Genomic DNA, 18,317 nt, shown 5'->3' with positions numbered 1-18,317 from the left:
ATTCTGGGCACCAACCGGTCTAGGGTGACCTGTCTGACCGGTCAGGTCAGATCCCACCTCATTTTGCTGAATGGGGCATGCTGCAATAAGGTGTCCTTTTTCCTTGCATATGAAGCATACCCTTGTCCTTGCACGATACTTTTCTCTTCTTGAGAGCTTTATCTTGTTCTTGGAATTCATGGAACAAGTGGAGTGTTCCAAATTTGACTTTTGGCTTTGAACAAGATCCTTCCTTTTAGCTTGACCTTGTTGAGGAGGAAAGAAAGTGATAATTGAACCCTTCTCAAATTTCTTCACCATGTGATCGTGGTTATCTTGAGAAAGTTGCACTTGAGCCTTGCTTGTCAACTTGATTGGCATTGATTTTGGCTCTTTGACCTCTTTCTTGGGATTATCATCTCCTTGATTAATGAGGTCTTCACAAGTATCTGCAGCAACATGCTCAACACAAGAATTTGTTGCTTGAGAGCAACAAGATTCATTACAAGATAATGAAATTTGAACTTGTGAACATGTGCATGTGTGTGTGGGGGGTTGATAGTGTGTTACCGATATTATTACAACCTCATGATCAACTTGTAGTGACACATGTGAGTCCACAAGCTTCTCATAGGACTTTTCAAGTTCCAAATGAGTTTCTTGTAGAGCCTCATGTTCACTAGTGAGCTTTTCAACTTGTGCTTTGAGTATTTGATTTTCTTTCTCCAATGATGCTACACAAGTAATTGAGTTAGTAGTATTAGCATAATCATTGGACAATTCATTATACCTTTGGACCAACAAAGCTTGCTCTAGTTTGATCTTTTCAATGTCTTGAGTTAGAGCCTTGATTGCTTCAACTTTTTGGTCTTCATTTTCCTTGCTTTTGGCCAAAAAGCACTTGTGATCAACTTCACTTGAAGATGTTGATCTAGCTGAGGGTTGTGCTTGTCTTGATCACCTTCGGGAGCACATTTTGCTCTGGTTTCACCTTTCCCTAGTCAGACCAGTCTGACCGGTTCCAACAAGGGACCACCAGACTCTATTGATTTTGCTCCTTGACTTTCGGGAGGAGTCACATGGGAATGGATGATTGTTTCTGAAATTGAACACTCCTCCAGTGACTCCTCTTCTTCTTCTTGATCCTCATTATGGCTATCTTCTTCACAGATTACTTCAAGAAACTTCCCAAGACGATGAGCATCAATACATGTCTCTTACAACTTGTTCTCTTTCTATATAAGATATGAAAGTTCTTTATCCATATTCTCAAACAAGAGGTTAGTGTCACAAAGGTTGCGAAACCAACACTCTTATCCTCATTTGACAATTTTGATAAATTGTCAAAGTCCTTGGGAAGAATGCTCATTTCAACAACCTGCTCATAAGAAGGACCCAAAGCCCTTAAAACATTAAGTACATGAGCTGACCAAGAATAGTAGTTTGAGCCATCGCATTGGAGTGGCTCAAATCGTACCTCACATAGGATCGACATCGTGATACTCTAAGTGGAGAAGCTTCAATCCGGAGACCGACGCTCTGATACCAATTAAAATGATCTTTGGATGTCGCCTAGAGGGGGTGAATAGGCATTCTAAATTTTCTGTAAAATACAGCACTTAGAAACAAAGTCAACACACTGACCGGTCAGACAGACCGGTCTAGGACTTAGCCGCAGAAAACAATAGGCAACCGGTAAGACCAGTTGTAGTGACCGGTCAGACCGGTCCTAAGCAGAACCTGCCCAATATCAGAGTTTCTCCCCTCTTTTGACTCTAGTACAAATGTAACTTGGTGTAGTGCCTCTGCAGGTGATATCTAACATATTTCAAATCCCTACACACACAGAAACAACACAACCAAGTATATCAAAGCGGAAGCACAAAGTAATAGTTAGAGAAATAAGTAGTGAGGCAAACCACAATGGAGACACAAGGATTTGTTTTTTAAAGTTCAGATTCACCAAAGTGAATCCTACATCTCCGTTGAGAAACTCGTTGGGCGTGAGTCTCTTTCAACTCAATCCCTTTGAGTTGGGTCTTTTCCAACCACTCCTCCTTTCCACTATCTTGACCCTTTCCACCAAGGGGCAAGATCACGCCCGCACAGACATGCCGCTGCTCACACACCGTCGGGAGCTAGCCGGCGATGCCTAGTCGTCTAGGAGGCTCACCTCCAAGAGTAAATGCAAATCAAATCTTTGACGGAACCAAGAGTTCTCAAGCTATGGTTGCTCTCAGCTGCTCGAAATACAGCTCTCACAATAGTCACTTTGCTCTCACACACTCAATCTCTCAACCCAATCAAATGATATGCAATCTATTTAGCACAACTCACAAAGAGTGTTGGGGAGAGCTAGCTGGCCAATAAATTGTCTCAAGAAGCTCAAGAATATGCAAGGAACCAACAACCCTCGCAAGAGAGGGCCAAGGAGTATAAATACCCACAACTCAAAAACTAGCTGTTGAGACTGTCAGACTAGACTGGTCAGACCGGTCCAGTCTTGAACTAGCCGTTAAGCCCATGGACCGGTCAGACCGGTACCTCAGACCGGTCAGGGCCAGAGAACCCCAAATCCTTGTTAAAAAGATTTCTCTTGGTTCGTCAAGTCAAGACTTGATCATCCAAGAATTACTAAGTTAGTTCTCAGAGGTTTTCTCTCAGGATTCTCACTTGGGTGACCTATGAGCACTTTTGACCATGTCAAATAATCAATGTTGCATCCCTCTTGATAGTACGGCACACCTATACTCAAGATTAAATATAAAACACAATTCAACCACTTGAGCTTTGAATCACTTCAGTCTTGCCATACATTGACTTTGTCAATCTTGGAATTTCAACATTGCATTCTCTTTTTCTTGAGCAAATCCATACTTGAGCTAGTGACTTAGGATTTCCATCTCTTAGGAAAATATGTCCTTGAATCTAAGTCTCTCCATAAAATATTTATGCATTGCATTGCTTCTCCCAACAAGGCTTAGATATGATACTTCGAAAACTCCACGGATACTAGCCACTTCACCCTAGCAATTCGCACATATTAAGCCGTCACTTCACCAAAGCTTGCTTAGTCCCAAGCACTAGTCATCTCGGTTGTTTTCTTCATCACTTACCCTTGCCACATTGAGTTAAGATTTGCACATCAACAACGAATTCCATTTGAACTTTCTATTTGATTCCTTGAGCTTGATCTCATAAGTAATATTCCATATCTCAATCTTCCACCAAACATCAATTACTTAAATAAGAAATAAGCTCATACACATGTCTTGCTTTGCAAACATTCTTTCGATCAAACACTTCTCAATTTATGCCAAGCCATATATAGAAACCACTTGTTGTCATTGCATGAACGCTTGTTTCTTGTTTCTCATCACAACATACTTGACTTTCAACATTATTTGTCTTTTGTTTGATTCAATATCACATGAGCTAATGTCAATAATTGGTTTGTAAATAAATCCCTGCTCATGACAACTTCAACAATATCGTTAAGTCTTTAATCATGTTGTCATTCAACTCACCAAAACCCATTAGGGCCTAGATGCGCTTACACATATGCCTTTAGCCAATCAATCACTTGGTCACACGCCCAAAACTGTGTCACCGCTACACAAGTGCCTGCCCTCCTTGTACTGGTACACTCCTCATGAGGGTATGAGTTCCTCTTCATATGCCAATAAATCAATTCAATGGTTATTTACATCGGGAAAAAATATCAATCAATACAAATTAAGGGCAATATAAATATTGCCTTTACTGTGACACCATCGCCCAAAATAGATGCATGAAGTCTCCACCTGCAGGTCACATTCTTGCCACTGCAGTGCACCGTGTGCCGAGTTTTATCACTCTTTTCAATTTTATAGTGAAACTTATATTTGGTAGAATGTGAAGCTAAAGCCAACTTAAAAGCATCCATGTTTGAATACAAAGTGCCTATAGCCATAGGAGGATCACTCTTATCATAGTTAGCATCAGGCTTCTGTGGAGGCTCTCTATCTTTGACAACCTCATCTATGTCCTCTACTTCATATTCCTCATCAGAGAAAGATTCATCATCACCATCTGAATCGTAACATCTATCTAATTGGGATGTTTCAGGTTCTCTTTGTTGGCTGTGAGGATTGACAGGTTCTAGATTTTCGGGACCAATGTCAATATACAACCCTTCCCCATCACATTGAACCTCATTGCATGGGTTTGGGTTAGGCATTTGTTCAGTTTCAGGATATTGAGTATGAGTTTGAAAGCTTGGTTCTGCTATGCTAGCATATGACATTGAAGGGATGAATGGAGCTTCCATTGACTTGCCAGTACTACTAACATCCCATACAGGAATCTCAGGAGGCTCACTACCAGAGCTTTGATAACAGAATGTTAAATAGCAGCACTTTGAAGCCTTATGTTTTGCAAACATTTCAACCAAATTTTGGCTCCATTGACTTGCCAGTACTACTAACATCCCATACAGGAATCTCAGGAGGCTCACTACCAGGGCTATGATAACAGAATGTTAAATAGCAGCACTTTAAAGCCTTATGTTTTGCAAACATTTCAACCAAATTTTGGTCAGAGCGGACTTGGATGTTGGCCTTTGTATCCTTGCATGAGTAAAATAGCTTTAGTATGTCACTAAACGGGGAGGATACTTCTCAAAAATTTCATCAACCGAATCTCTGAAGTTGGTGAAGTCAGCATCCACGATTTTATCCAAAATGTACCACCTACCATGGGTTTTGGGAGCAACAATCCGAATTTTTAGATTGAACTGACTATTTTCGTCCATTGTACAAATGCACAACAACGCAGACTCATCACATATGCAAGCAAATATAGGAAATTTATAGCTATGTACCACTAGATGTATGAACCAATGTATGAATCAATGGGTAAAACCAATGTAGGAACCAACGGGTACTCCTAACAATAAGTTATATTCGACATGCTGCAAACTGCGCCACGAATTTGGGATGTTTAGCATCTCGTAATTTTCAATTTCAGCAGGAAAACATCAAACGACAGCAGCCATTCAGGAACACAGAGGCGGAAAGGCGCGGGTGGCGCACGTGGGGCCACGCCTGCCCCTAAGGTTGAGGCCCGCGACGCGGGTGGTGTGTGGGTGGCGGCCCAGGGCCTACCCCTGCCGCGCCTGTGGCCCGGCGCCTGCCCCTGCGCGCGCCTGCGGCCTGCCCCTACCGCACCTTGGCCTGATGCGCGCCCTGGCTTCTAGGGGCCGCGCTCTGCCCCTACCACCCAGGCGTGCCGGTTGGCCGGCGCGGGTTGGTCGGAGGCGCACGGGTTGGCCGGAGGCGCTGGCGGTCGGCGGCGAGGCAGGGTTTGGGGCGGGTAACCGAAAGAGGAACAAGGCCAGTTGCCGATTCGGGGCTGAAGAGGGACGGGTGAGGGGATGAAATGATTGGGGATGGGTAAGGAGCAATCTGGTCATTTTCAAATCCTAGATCCTAGCTGTCAGAGCTACTCCATCAATAAAAACTAACAAAACGTAGACAGAAGAACACTAGGGTAAAAAATTTGGCGGCAAGACATACCGGTGCGAGTGAATATTTTATTTTAGAGATAGTAGTAAAGTGGACGTGCGACACGCACATATTTTTAAAACACTGACATTCATTATCTATTCAAAGAACATAATATTAAATTCAGAAAGTATATTGATTGTCAAAAGTAACAACCGATAATGCCTCCAACACGTTTTGGTAGTACCACCGCTCGCCCTCCGTCACCACGGTCGTCTCGCCGGCGGTCAGGCATATGAACTTGTGGAAGTTGTACTCCAGCCCAGGGTTTACGTTATCACTGATACATGGTTTATCAGTGCCCTCCGGTATCGATAATCGATTGAAAATCGGTGAAATATCGCTAAAATCGACTGATAAGGAAGGTCAAATTCAAATATCGATAATCAATGATTTATCATTGATAATCGATGCAAATCGGTCGATTTATCGAAAATTCGGCTGAGAAATGTATTTAGCAGATGGAAAATAGAAATTTTTATAGTATTTTTATTTGGTTTGTTAAGTATGGTATTTTATAAGGTAAATTATACATACATACGTAGCTTACGATAGAATTGCATTAGAAATAAACATGTACATATATTTTGGACATAAATTGAATAAACTATAGATACATATTACATATATCCATGTTATGTATAATTATGCAAACCACACAAATAGGCATACACCAAATGAAATTGCACATAAATACAAAAAAGTACTTAGTCCATACAAACCACATTGTCCATATTAGCATAAATTGACACAAGTTTTATGCAAATTGGTAACAGACTCATCTGACCACATCCATAATTCATACAGAAAGGCACTTAAAACATCCATTTTTCATAAATGACACTTTTTTATAATAATTATGTAAACCAGTTAGACATAGTTTTTTTAGTATAAGCATACATATTATAGTCAACATTGAAGCCTATTGTATCCTAACTGATTTAACAAGTCAACATTGAAGTCTTTCTTCCCACCACTAATATTTAACACTAATCTACATTGCAAATTATCAGTATAACCATCCATTTGTAGCATAATATACAACAATATAGTAAATACCCCATGCATATTTGGTCAAGTTGGTGAAAGGAAATAGAAAATCAACCAAAATTGTTGAATATCAACTGATTTGCATTGATTATCGATGGATTTGCATCAATTATCAGGCTTTAGTATTGGAAACATTTTTTGTCTAAGCAAACGGTGGTTGTTTTTAATATGTGACATCATTCTAGACTATAGAGAGGCTCTAGTTTTTTATAGAATTTTTTCCACACTAGTTATAAATTTCTTTGAATTTTTAAAATTTGGATCGAAATCCATCGAAAAATCAATTGAAAACCGATATCAGTCAACATCGGTAATGGTAAATTTCACCAATAATCGCGATTATCGAGCGGTTTTGTATTCCATGCTCCAGCCTGCACGGGCAAATTCAGAGGACAAACGTTAGCTGAATGTTCACCCACGAAGCCTGAAGAAAAAACAAAGATCAAAGCTTTCGTCGCCAGGCAATCAGTCCTTCCTCGTGGTGGGAGACGTCGAGAAAGTCCGTTGTGTGCGACTGCAGCTTAACGAATGAAGGTGGCCGTGGACAGTAGCATGTTCCTTACCAGCTCGAGCTCGTTCTCCTGGACACCCAGGTGCGCCATTGGCTGAACAGAGAAAAAGAAAAGAACAGAGATGCAAGCAACGTCAGTTTCGTTTCATGGAGACTGAAAATCATTGTCCAAGAACTGTTGCAAGCCTGCAATCCTGCAGCAGAGATAGATGCTTTACTCTGGTCCATCCGATGCTACAAGTTGAGGTACTCCTGGAAATCCTGCGGCGTGACGACCACGGTTAGTTGAAGATCAAGTTCGTTCATGCTCCCCAAATTGACAAACTATCGGCATGCAGTAACTTCATCTTGGAATGGATGCACTACAACAACGAGCCTAATCAATCAATTTATTTTGCTGCATCGCAGAACAATCCCTTCCCAAAACAAGCAGAGAACAAGATCGACCAAGAACACATCACAGATCAATCGAACTCTGAAGAACGGATGAAAAAGACTGGCCGGAATCAAAAGGAATCTGAGAGCGGGGTTCTGAATCAAGGCTAGCACATACCATCAGGAAATCTGCAGGGACTCGTTCCTCCGGCCACGACGCTGGGCTGGCAACCCCGACGCGTTCCGGTCGGAGCGGTTCAAGGCCAGTGCAGTGGAGTTTAAGGGCGCCGACTTCGAGCGCCCTTCGGCGCTGGGCGGGAGGCGCCCGGCGTGGCCGACCCCGCCGAGTTCGACATCCGCCGAGTTCGACATGGCCGGTTCAAGGCCAACCTCCTCCGACCCATCCTCCGCGTATTAAGAAAAACAGACAGGATCACAGGAGGCGTAATCGACAGGGACCGAGGCACCGAGCAAATACGGCGGGCGGGTACGCAGAGCGGGCGGTGACAAAAGAAATTAGTATTTGGCACAAGTATCTCCTAATTTGTGATTTTTATGGGTCTCCAATCCTTTCCCATTTTCTGAGGAATCCTTTCCCATTTTCTGAGGAGTACAGTGGACCCAAATTAGATGAGAAAAATTTTCAATTATTTTCGATATAAAACACTTTACATAAGAATATATAAATTAAAGACTCCCAAACTACTGATCCCAAATTCACAATACGCTTTCGTTGCCCCCGGACCCCGCTCTCGGCCTCCGACCTTCCTGCCCCCTGGCGATTTCCCCTTGCTCCTCGCCCACCGGCTCCAGCTCGCACGCCGTCCCACCCGCTTCCCCTCTTTCTCGGCTAACCTTACTCCGCCTTTGTTACCACCCGTCAACCTCCTCGCCCCCCCCACCCCAAAGCGGATTGGAGCAGAGATCCATCCGGATCCTCGTCGGTCGGGGAAGAAGACCCGCCCCGCCGGAGATGGCCACGGTACCTCCTCGCCGGGCTAGGGGAGATGTAAGCATCGAGTCCCTGGCGCGGCCGGTCGCTGTCGACCACCGCATCACCATCCACTACTACTTCCGCATCGCCGACAACCTCCTTCGCCAGGTGCCCTATGATCGATTCCCCTCCCCTTGTCGTGGAAGACTTGTTAGCTTTGCGTGTATAAGTGGTCGCTTCGAATTTGAGCTCGTGTTCGAGTAAACTGCCAGAATACCGTAATTATGGGCAATTAACACTCGGCTTGTTGAATTCCGGTGCTTTTTTTTTGTTGTGTCTGCAGGCTGATGTGTATCGAGAGGAGAACAACCTCCTGGACCTGTACATTATCCTCCTGAGATATTCGAGGTGAGGTGTTGACTGCAATCTTGTCAATTTCTTGTTAACATTGTCAGCTTGGAACTGTTTGGTTTGAGAAATGGAGTGATCCCTCACCATCTCACTCCTCACATTTTTGTTCGGTTGCATAATAGAATGGTTTCATCCATCAGCACCTCTTCCTTCTCAAACACATATAGCTTAATAATTTGGATTGGTCTCATTCCGCCATAATTCATGGAGAATTGGAGATCACCCCATGATGGACCATTCCATACTAGACAAGGTGGCTCAACAAACCAAACATGCTATAAATGTTATCTCTGTACATTGGCAGCTTGTTGCTTGAGACGATACCCAAGCATCACGATTACATTGCATTTAAGGCGAGAGAAAAGGAATTCCTGAAGAAAGGCCCCCATAACTCTAAGGTATTGCCTTGCTGAGTTTATAGCTACCTTTGTGTTTACTGTTTCTAATGTTCTTAGATAGGAATACTTTCTTGGTTCTTTAAACATGCAATTTGTCGTGACTAGAATGGAGAACCCAAGCACTTTAGGATCAGTGTCGTGTTGAACCCAAGCATAGGTTCCAAAAGTTTTTTGCTGAGTGACTGAAATTGTTTAAATTCTTTCATTATAGAAACTTCATAATGTTCTCAATGAGCTAGAATCCCTGAAGCCAGTTGTGCAGCAACAATTTGCCAACCGTAGCGGTGGTGCAGAGGATCCTATTGGTGTACATGGAACCTATGCTGCAAGCAGTGGGATGGAGCAGTATATCCCAAGCCCGTATATGCCAAAGGTACACAAATCATTGGATGGCATTTCCCATCCTTACTGTAACAGTAAGCAAGCATTGGAAGGTGTTATGTGCTTAAAATTTCTAATTTATTGTTCGGGATGTCTGGTCATAGTCTTACATTCCCCCTTGTTCACAGTCATTGGCTGGAAGCTCTACTGGACTACAGCAGAAATCATTCTCTAGTTCGAACCGTCAAGCAGAATCAGTGCAGAATGTTCAATCTGAGAGACAACTAATCAAACCGTAAGTTCTGATGTGCTACAACATGTTCAGCTTGACCTGTAACTAGATTAGTAGATGATCCTTCCATCCCAAATTTGGCTTTTCTAGGTATGCACCTAGATATACGCAATGTTTAGATACGTAGTAAAAAAACCCACGTATTTAGAAAAGCCAAAACGACCTATAATTTGGAACTTATGGAGTATATTGGATTTCAGATTGAACAGTTGGTTACAATCTTTTATTTATATAACTGCAGAAAATCAGTTAAATTTTTCATTAGATTTACCTTGAATATGTCATTTAGTTAATGAATTTACTTGGTTGAGCTTATAGGGTCTGCCTTGCTGTTACACAACTGCTCATGTTTGGTTCAAATCTCATATTCTTACGTGTTCTCACTGGGGTAGGTTGAGTTGTGATGAATTCTTTTAACATTTTAGCTATGGAGGCATTTTATGGACTTAGGATCATATGGTTGCGCGCTCTGAAAATTCACAATGAAAATCATAGATGAAAAAAATGCTATACAGCCTATGTTCTTGCAAGATTTTCTGCTAAAGAAATTATCATATGCTCTGTAATTATACAACTAGGACACTCTTGTATTGTCAGAATATATCTGCTTTTTTTACAGCATACTTATGGCCATATTTTTTACGGGAATGCTAAGACATAGACGTCCGGATGGGGAAGAAAAATCGGACGCTCCAACATATGTTTCAATAGTTGATCTTCGATGTTGCAACTATTGTTTCCGCATGTTTCATGGTGAATGTTTGCATGAAACATGGTGAATGTTTGCATGAAACATGGTGAATGTTGCATGAAACATGGTGTTCATGTTGTGGCGGGAATTTTCGTATCCAGGAGTCAAACGACTTAATTAGTTATTTCACATATTTCATGGTGAATGTTGCATGAAACATGGTGTTCATGTTGTGGCGGGAATTTTCGTATCCGGGAGTCAAACGACTTAATTAGTTTTTCACATATTTTTCAAGGTTGCACCTATATATTTTCAATGTTGCAACGGAGCGTCCGATGGGAAAGTTCCCATCGGATAGACTTGATCACGGGCCACCCGACCTGATAAACCCGACCCAACCTGCCCGAAAAAAACCCAACCCGACCCGATCAAGTGACGGGTCGGGTACGGGCCAAATATTTGACCCAAAACTCAAAAAAACCCAATCCAACCCGAAAATTACACACAAAATTGCGGGCCAACCCGACCCAACCCGAACCAGACCCAACCTGACCATGTCATGGGCCGGGCATGGGCCCACATTTTTTGACCCGAAACCCGAAGTGACCCGACCTGACCCGACAGATGACCCGGGCGTGTGGCAAGAAAGTGCGGTGCTCCGCATAGAAGCGTTCAGGCAGCACGGAAGGGGAGTGCTGTCAAGATTAGTGGGAGATTGTTAGCAATAATCTTGACTAGTAGTGCAGTAGGTACATGTAAGTTACTTAGGGTCCAAGTCTAGTCGTTGCCATGTGGTCAAAAAAAAAAAAGAAGAAGCTGATGGTGCTGTGGTACTGTGAGTAGACTGGCGTTGTGAGGCTGCTAGGAGAAAATGGTGGCTGCAAGCTGCTGGAGAGAAGATTCTGGCATGGTGGCACTGCGAGCGATGTGCACAGCAAGGAGAAAGAGAAGGCCTCTGCGTGTGGCAAGAAGGTGCGGTGCTCCGCATAGAAGATTTCAAACAGCACCAAAGGAGAGTGGTCTGGTTGTTCTCTGCAAAAGAGGAGTGTGTGTGGCTGCTGGCTGGTTGCTGTAAAGGACTGCCTGGGCTGCAGAGTAGGATTTGCCATAGCTGGATGCTTACAGGCTGACCGGAGGCAACTTTAGATTGGGAGGAGCTGACAAGTGGATCAGTTCCAAGTAGGTTGCTGCGGCAACTATTGTGTTTCTGCGTGAAACTAGTGTGTTAGCGTGTATCTTCGGTAGTGTGTTGTCCCAACATTTACCAATGACATAAGTGTGGTTTCACTTGGCAGCAGTGAGCTGTCTTTATAATTCTCCTGATTATATTCTTCTGAGCATTGCCTAGGATAGTTCATGCAATGCACTTTATTTTTTGTGCAAGTACACTGCACTTTATACTTAAATAAAATGAGTCTGAATGCATTCTTGCTTGCATACCTCTGTTATTTGACTTAACATTATATAGTTTTGAAGAATTCGTTTGTTAATAAATATTTCTTGGACACTTTTTTGTTAATAAATACATACATAATTTTTTTTTGCTTTGTAACTTATGCAGATATTCTACTTTTCCTTATCCAAAAGAGGAAACACTATCAAGACACTCGGTACTAGGACCAAATGGGCTTCATGGCCAATGGGCAGGGCCTGTTACTGGTATCAGGGTATATTTTGTTTATGTTTTTGTATTTGCATTTCCTTTTTCGTAAGTTTGATTATAATGATGGGCATTTATGTTTCGCTCATGCCTGTTGCAGATTGAGTATCCATGTAATCCTGAATTGACCCAAACTGATATCTCAAGGTGAGAACTTGGAAAATCTTCAGCTTGTCCTTTGTAACAAAGGCAGTCTATACTGACAGCTATATGGCGTTCATAAACTTATCTCTCTGCTCTCTCTGCAGTTTAGTGCCATCGATCTTGAGCCAGGACAGCTTGCATGGTCCCATTACAGTATCGCAGGACAAAAATGATGATGTGCTGTCTGTTCTCTCACTTGATGATGGAAGATGGTCTTTACCAGTAGAAGAACCAGCCTCAGTATCTCCGGGTTTGGAAGCAGAGTTTTCCCAGCTGAATATAAGACAACCATCTCCCCCTCCTGTCCTAGCACAGGTGCATTCTCAGCATGGAACAATTCCGCCATCAAGAGTTGCTGATCCAAGACCAGGACATGCTACCTCTGACACTGGACGCTATCAGAATTTGCATGTGGTAATCTCTTCATGGAGATTTTTTTTTGACACTATGATCCCAAATTCACTACATTTGAGCAAAGATATGGATGAGTATGATTTTTTTGAACAAGACACATGAGTATTATTTTCTTGACTACGTCTTGATTATCATATACTTGAAGTGTGAGGTGATTTTATTTTACCATTTATCAGCCAGTGACATTAATGGAGTGCTTCCTGAGGGTTGCCGAGGCAAATACCGCTAAAAATTTGGAAACCTGTGGGATTCTTGCGGGTACCCTGGTATGCACCTTGCCCAAAAAGCAAATGAAAATAGTACTATATATGGCTATATCGGTAACAATTTCTTTTGTAGAAAAAACGAACTTTCTATGTGACGACGCTGATAATTCCTAAACAGAAATCAACATCTGATTCAGTAAGTTGTTATTTTATGCTGTTACATACTCTTTATTTGCTCCTATTCTCCATTAGATATTGGCTGTGACCTGGACTGTTTTCTGAATAATTGGCCATCCATTAGGAGCTTGTTATGAATTATGATCCTAAGGTCATTAGGGTTAAACACTGATGGGAAGATAGCTGGGCGGAGTTGGCTTGGAGGGAGATCATACTATTAGTGGACTTAGGATTAATTCTTCTTCATTGATTGATCTCAAATGACTGCCATGCCTGTGTATATATAGAGCCGGCATCTAACAACCTGATAATTATCCTAAAAAACTAACTAATATAATCTCTCTCCTAATCCTTATCTCTTGACATGAGGAGTAGATGGGCTGGCCCTCCAGCCACCCATAACACTTCTCCCCCCTTTTCGAGCAGCTCGTCCTCGAGCTGCAGCAGACCTTTGTTAGGAAAAATGACATGACTCGATACGTGATTAAGCTTGTTACATCTCGGCTTTACTTTGTTATTTATGACTAAAATGCAAAATAAATCGACTCTTTATTTGTGGCATAGCTTGAACTGTTGGACCCATCCGGAAGCATGAAGAGATAGAATGCAGGGGCAGCTTCCCTGGTTCACTGCCTTGCTTAGGGACAGAGTTGTATCCTGTGTTATTTGTAGTTCCGATGAGTCGCCTTTTCATCTCTGGCACTAATACCAGAGATCATAGAGTTCTACCAGGAGGATTGGTCCACATGGGCCCCACTGAAAGAGCCCTGCCGATGGCTGCAGCTCATAGAATCTTCGCTGCATCTACTTGTGCCGACAGACACCGGCAAAAGCAGAGGATCCAATGTTTCGACTGTCCGCTCGTTCTGGAAAGATCTGCGCCCATTGTCTTGGCCTGTGGCACCCATCGCACCCGCTGCGCCACGCAGAAGTGGCCTGAAGCGCCGGCTTGGCGGCTTGAGCCATGCTGGGCAGAGGTGACCTTGAGTGATCATGGATGAAGGTGGCGATTCGCTGCAGAGATTGGTGGAGCAACTAGTGCATTATCCACGCCATCACTCTCATGAGGAAGCCATATGCCGTGGCTTGCAGGTGCACGGCCATCGCCTTCTCCTTCGAAGATGTCCACGTGATTGCTTGGGCGATGGAGTCCATGGAAGAAACCAAGAGGGGAATGGTTGCATCTTCCCTCGTCGTGTCCACGGCAGCCGCACGGATGTTGCCTGCGCTGCTGTGTGTGGCGTCTTGAGACGAACCCTCAATACCTAGCGCTGACATGCCGCATGCTGGCAGGTTGGGCACAGCCATGAGAGCTGCTCCAACCAGGATATCACCCTGATGGGGGCTTGCGCCGAGCAGACCATCCTGCTGTGTCACCTTCTCAATGTCTCAGATCAATTTCCTTCGCAGCTGGTCCACCAAATCCCTTAGTTCATTGGGCTCCTCTTCTTCGGCATGTAGCGACCTTCACAGCCTATCTGCTAATTCAGACCACAATGGTGATTGTACTGCCAATTGATTGGCAGCAGAACCATGGGAAAGGATCCCTAACTCATGATACCAGATGTTATGATCCCAAGATCATCAGGGATAAGAACCTCTGGGAAGATATCTGGGCAGAGTCGGCTTGAAGGACGACTAGACTATTAGGGGAGTTTAAAATTAATTCTTCTTCATTGATTGACCTTGAATGACTGGGTGCCTATGTATACATAGAGCCAGCACCTAACAATCTGATAATTATTCTAACAAACTAACTATAACTAATATAATCTCTCTCCTAATCCTTATTTCTTGACGTGAGGAGTGGTTGGGCTGGCCCTCCAGCCACCCATAACGGAGCTTCTGAAAAATACCATCTTCAGATTTACTGATATCATTTTTAGACTTCTATTGAGTTGTGGTAACTAATACTAGGGGATTAGTGTTTGTTTTGTGCGTCAACTCAGATCCTATGGATTTGCATGTGTTGTCTGCAAGTTTACGGTGGTGCTTATTGTGTTGCAGTGCAGTCTCCAACATGCAGTTTTCTCAGAATACTAGAATTAATTTTCCCCTTAATTTTCCAGTGTCAAGCTACAAATGAAGAAGAAATTTTTGAAGTCCAGGACAAGGGCTCACTTTTACCTCTTGGTTGGATTCATGTAAGTCCAGCACTTGGTTTAGTTAATGCAATTTTTTTAACCAAGTCAATAAATTACTTGTGTTTATTTAGACTTAAAGTGTCTATCTCTTTTTTCTTATGTTGTATTGTATGTAGATATTGAAGGAGCACATCTGGAAAAAAATGTTCAAAATCCAACATTATTTTCGCTTCTTTTCACTTAACGTTCCTAAAATCATGCTTACACAAAATATCTGACAGTGACCAAACTTCTTAAGTGCTATGGAAGTGTTCTATTTTCACTCATTCGCCATGATGCTCTGTTGCTTTTGTTATTGGTTGCTGATTATGGAGTAATAAGACAAAACCTTAGCTGCCCTCAAATATATATGTAGCAAATTTCTACTTGCGCTGGGTAATTTCTACATGTTATCGTTTCAACTGTTAAACTTCCATAAAACTCTATAGGCTATACTTCGATGACATGAAAACTTTACCTTCAAAATCAATATTGCTGCTTTTGAGCTAACATATTACTATGAAAACCAATTGTCAGAGTTGCGTGTTACAAGCCATCCTTTATCCATCAGATCATATTCTTAAAAACTGTTTGTTTTTTTCTTTTTTTCCTATTTAGCATCACCTATTATATTTTCTCGAAAGCACAGGAGAGCTACGCTTCATTATAGTAAGAAGAAAGATAGATAGGGGAAACCCTCCCCTCAAGGGTTACAGATATGAAAGGACTGTAACACTCCCTAAGTACACAAAATTCTCTTTACTCTGCTAAGGAACACAGCGGGACCAAAACTAGACCAGACCCCCAATATTAGGAGATCGTAGGAGCCAGGGCGAGGAGGAAGGAAACTCCTCTAGCCCCAGCAATAGACCACAGGTGCAGATCTTCCCTAGTTGCTAACACTAAGCTGTTTAAGTCAGGAACAGCCCCATCAACACACCGGTTTTGGTGATTCCACAAATTCCAAGCCCCCAAGATGACTAGAGAATTAACTTCTTTTTGGACTTGACCAGACAACCTGTTGCTCAAATTATCCCACCAGTCGTCAAACACCTCATCATCCAATCCTGGGGCAAGCGCTTGCAGTCCAAGGCCTTGTAACAAATTGAACCACATCTGCCGGGAGAAAACGCAAGAGAGCATCACCTATTATTGGAATGTTCAACGTTGTAGGCATGTAATACTGTAATTAGTTTACTAATTTTGATGATTTCTTTTTTTGTCATTCTTTCAGACACATCCAACACAGACCTGCTTCCTATCTTCCATTGATCTTCATAATCATTATGCATATCAGGTAAGCACTGTACCTTGTTTATGTACTTTCAAAATTAAAACTAACTATTGTGCTCAGCACTTGAAGATGCCATTGTCCTGTAAATTTCTTTGTTGCTGAAGAATGTTCTTTAAATCCATATACTGTTTACCATTCAGTTATTGTATAAAGATTTGAAAATTTAGAATGCATGATTGCAATGCAGTTTTTGTCAATATCTAGATCATTTACTAAATTGGTCTTGGCTTGTTCTGCTTGACCCTATGATTTCGCTTGAAACACGTATCAGGAAGACTGACTTTCACTGGGAGTCATGGTGTATTATTTGTCTTTTTTTTTTGTTTACAGCATAACATAAGTTTATGAAGTTTAAAATTAAGAGTTTTTTTGTTATTACTTATTAGTATCTTTATCTTGACTTGTGGAATGTCTTTAGTATCACCACAAATTCTGTGGTGAAGCACGTCTTGGCCGTACTCTATTGGCTTTTGCAAATGCTCTCTCTCCACATTTTTTATTTCAGCAATGTTTGAGGAATTTTTATTTTATTTGACTTGACCATTGCTTTTTCTCATCTTGTTGGCTACAGATCATGCTACCTGAAGCAATTGCCATTGTTATGGCACCAACTGACACAACAAGGTATTAGTTCCATTGATGTCTCATCTAACCTTTTGGGCTACCCTTGATGCGACATCTAACCTATGGGGCTATCTAGTTCAGCTGGCTAGAGTTAAGATTTAGAGTGCTAATATTAATAATATTGGCAAATGCTAATGCTGGTCTTTAGCATCTATTCCAACAACTTCTGTTCGATGTTTACTGTTAGACCATGGGATGAATGCTATTTTTTTCCTTAACCAAAATTTGATTAACCTAGGAGGAACTAGGTGGCAATGTAAGAAATATGCACACAAACTTGAGTCTAGGAGACATTCGCACCTATGAACATAGCTAGGATGAATTATCAGCATTCCTTATCCATAACTCAATTTCATGCAGCAGATTATGTAAGATCTTGACTATTAATGAAAGCATTAAAAAAAAATCAGAGATGCCCTTGTGTATCTGCCCCTTTTGTTAGTTCTTATCGCAGTCGAGTATCATTTATTAGCTTCTTAGCAGGATAAATTGGGTAAAGCTCCTCAGTTGCAGCTATTTTGCAGCCTTATGCTTTTAATGAAGTTGCCAAACCTGAAATAATTAATCACATGCAAAGGCGCATTTGCAATACTATTATGTGGTATCCTGTTGTGCTTTCCCCGCAAACATCCTGTTGTGCTTTCCCCGCAAACATCCTGTTGTGCCATTTTGTAATGTGATTACTGAGTTATGTTTCATTGGAACAGAAAGCATGGCATATTTCATCTCACGGATCCATGTGGCATGGGTGTGATCCATGATTGTGATGCTACTGGATTCCATCCCCATGAGGAGCCCCTAGATGGCACACCAATCTACGAACATTGCTCCCATGTGTACATGAACCCGAACGTGAAGTTTGAGATGGTTGACCTACGTTCGTGAGAATCCATGGTTCCCTTTTGGCATCAATTGCCAGTTATTACACTTCTAGCAGGTGACCTTTTCAGATCCAGGAACCACAGCGGTTTGTAGTTATACATAGCTATTTTATTCCATTTTCATGTACAGAACTTTTATATTGAATGGAGGCTTTGTTTTTATATCTGGGGTTAAGTGACATAAATCTAGGCACCATGGTACGTGGGACGTTTTTGCTTGGTTTTATGCCCTTTCAACTGTTATTTTGTCTTTTACTTCCCTTTCATTTGATAATAATAGGTACTGTGA

The 18,317-nt window shown here is 42.1% G+C and overlaps 1 protein-coding gene across 1 annotated transcript; it reads left to right on the top strand.

The window, feature by feature from the left end:
* Positions 1 to 8,174: 8,174 nt before the first annotated feature.
* LOC120674402 (AMSH-like ubiquitin thioesterase 3) lies at positions 8,175 to 18,283 on the top strand. Its single transcript, XM_039955590.1, has 14 exons — positions 8,175 to 8,560; positions 8,736 to 8,800; positions 9,108 to 9,201; positions 9,413 to 9,574; positions 9,711 to 9,817; positions 12,067 to 12,172; positions 12,266 to 12,312; positions 12,414 to 12,723; positions 12,900 to 12,989; positions 13,063 to 13,125; positions 15,176 to 15,250; positions 16,464 to 16,526; positions 17,095 to 17,147; positions 17,855 to 18,283. Exons 1-14 carry the CDS (start codon positions 8,432 to 8,434, stop codon positions 18,030 to 18,032), a joined length of 1,542 nt encoding a protein of 513 aa, XP_039811524.1. The 5' UTR covers positions 8,175 to 8,431; the 3' UTR covers positions 18,033 to 18,283.
* Positions 18,284 to 18,317: the final 34 nt, after the last annotated feature.

Source organism: Panicum virgatum, chromosome 5N, assembly GCF_016808335.1.
Source record: "Panicum virgatum strain AP13 chromosome 5N, P.virgatum_v5, whole genome shotgun sequence".
Taxonomy (NCBI): Eukaryota; Viridiplantae; Streptophyta; class Magnoliopsida; order Poales; family Poaceae; genus Panicum; species Panicum virgatum.
This window is presented reverse-complemented; position numbering and strand designations above follow the sequence as displayed.

Excerpts from the sequence above, each read along its gene's own strand:
- LOC120674402 (XM_039955590.1), top strand. The coding sequence starts at position 8,432 with ATGGCCACGGTACCTCCTCGCCGGGCTAGGGGAGATGTAAGCATCGAG. Across the intron at positions 12,313-12,413 it reads ACCCAAACTGATATCTCAAG|TTTAGTGCCATCGATCTTGA; the intron begins GTGAGAACTTGG and ends CTCTCTCTGCAG. Across the intron at positions 17,148-17,854 it reads GCACCAACTGACACAACAAG|AAAGCATGGCATATTTCATC; the intron begins GTATTAGTTCCA and ends TCATTGGAACAG.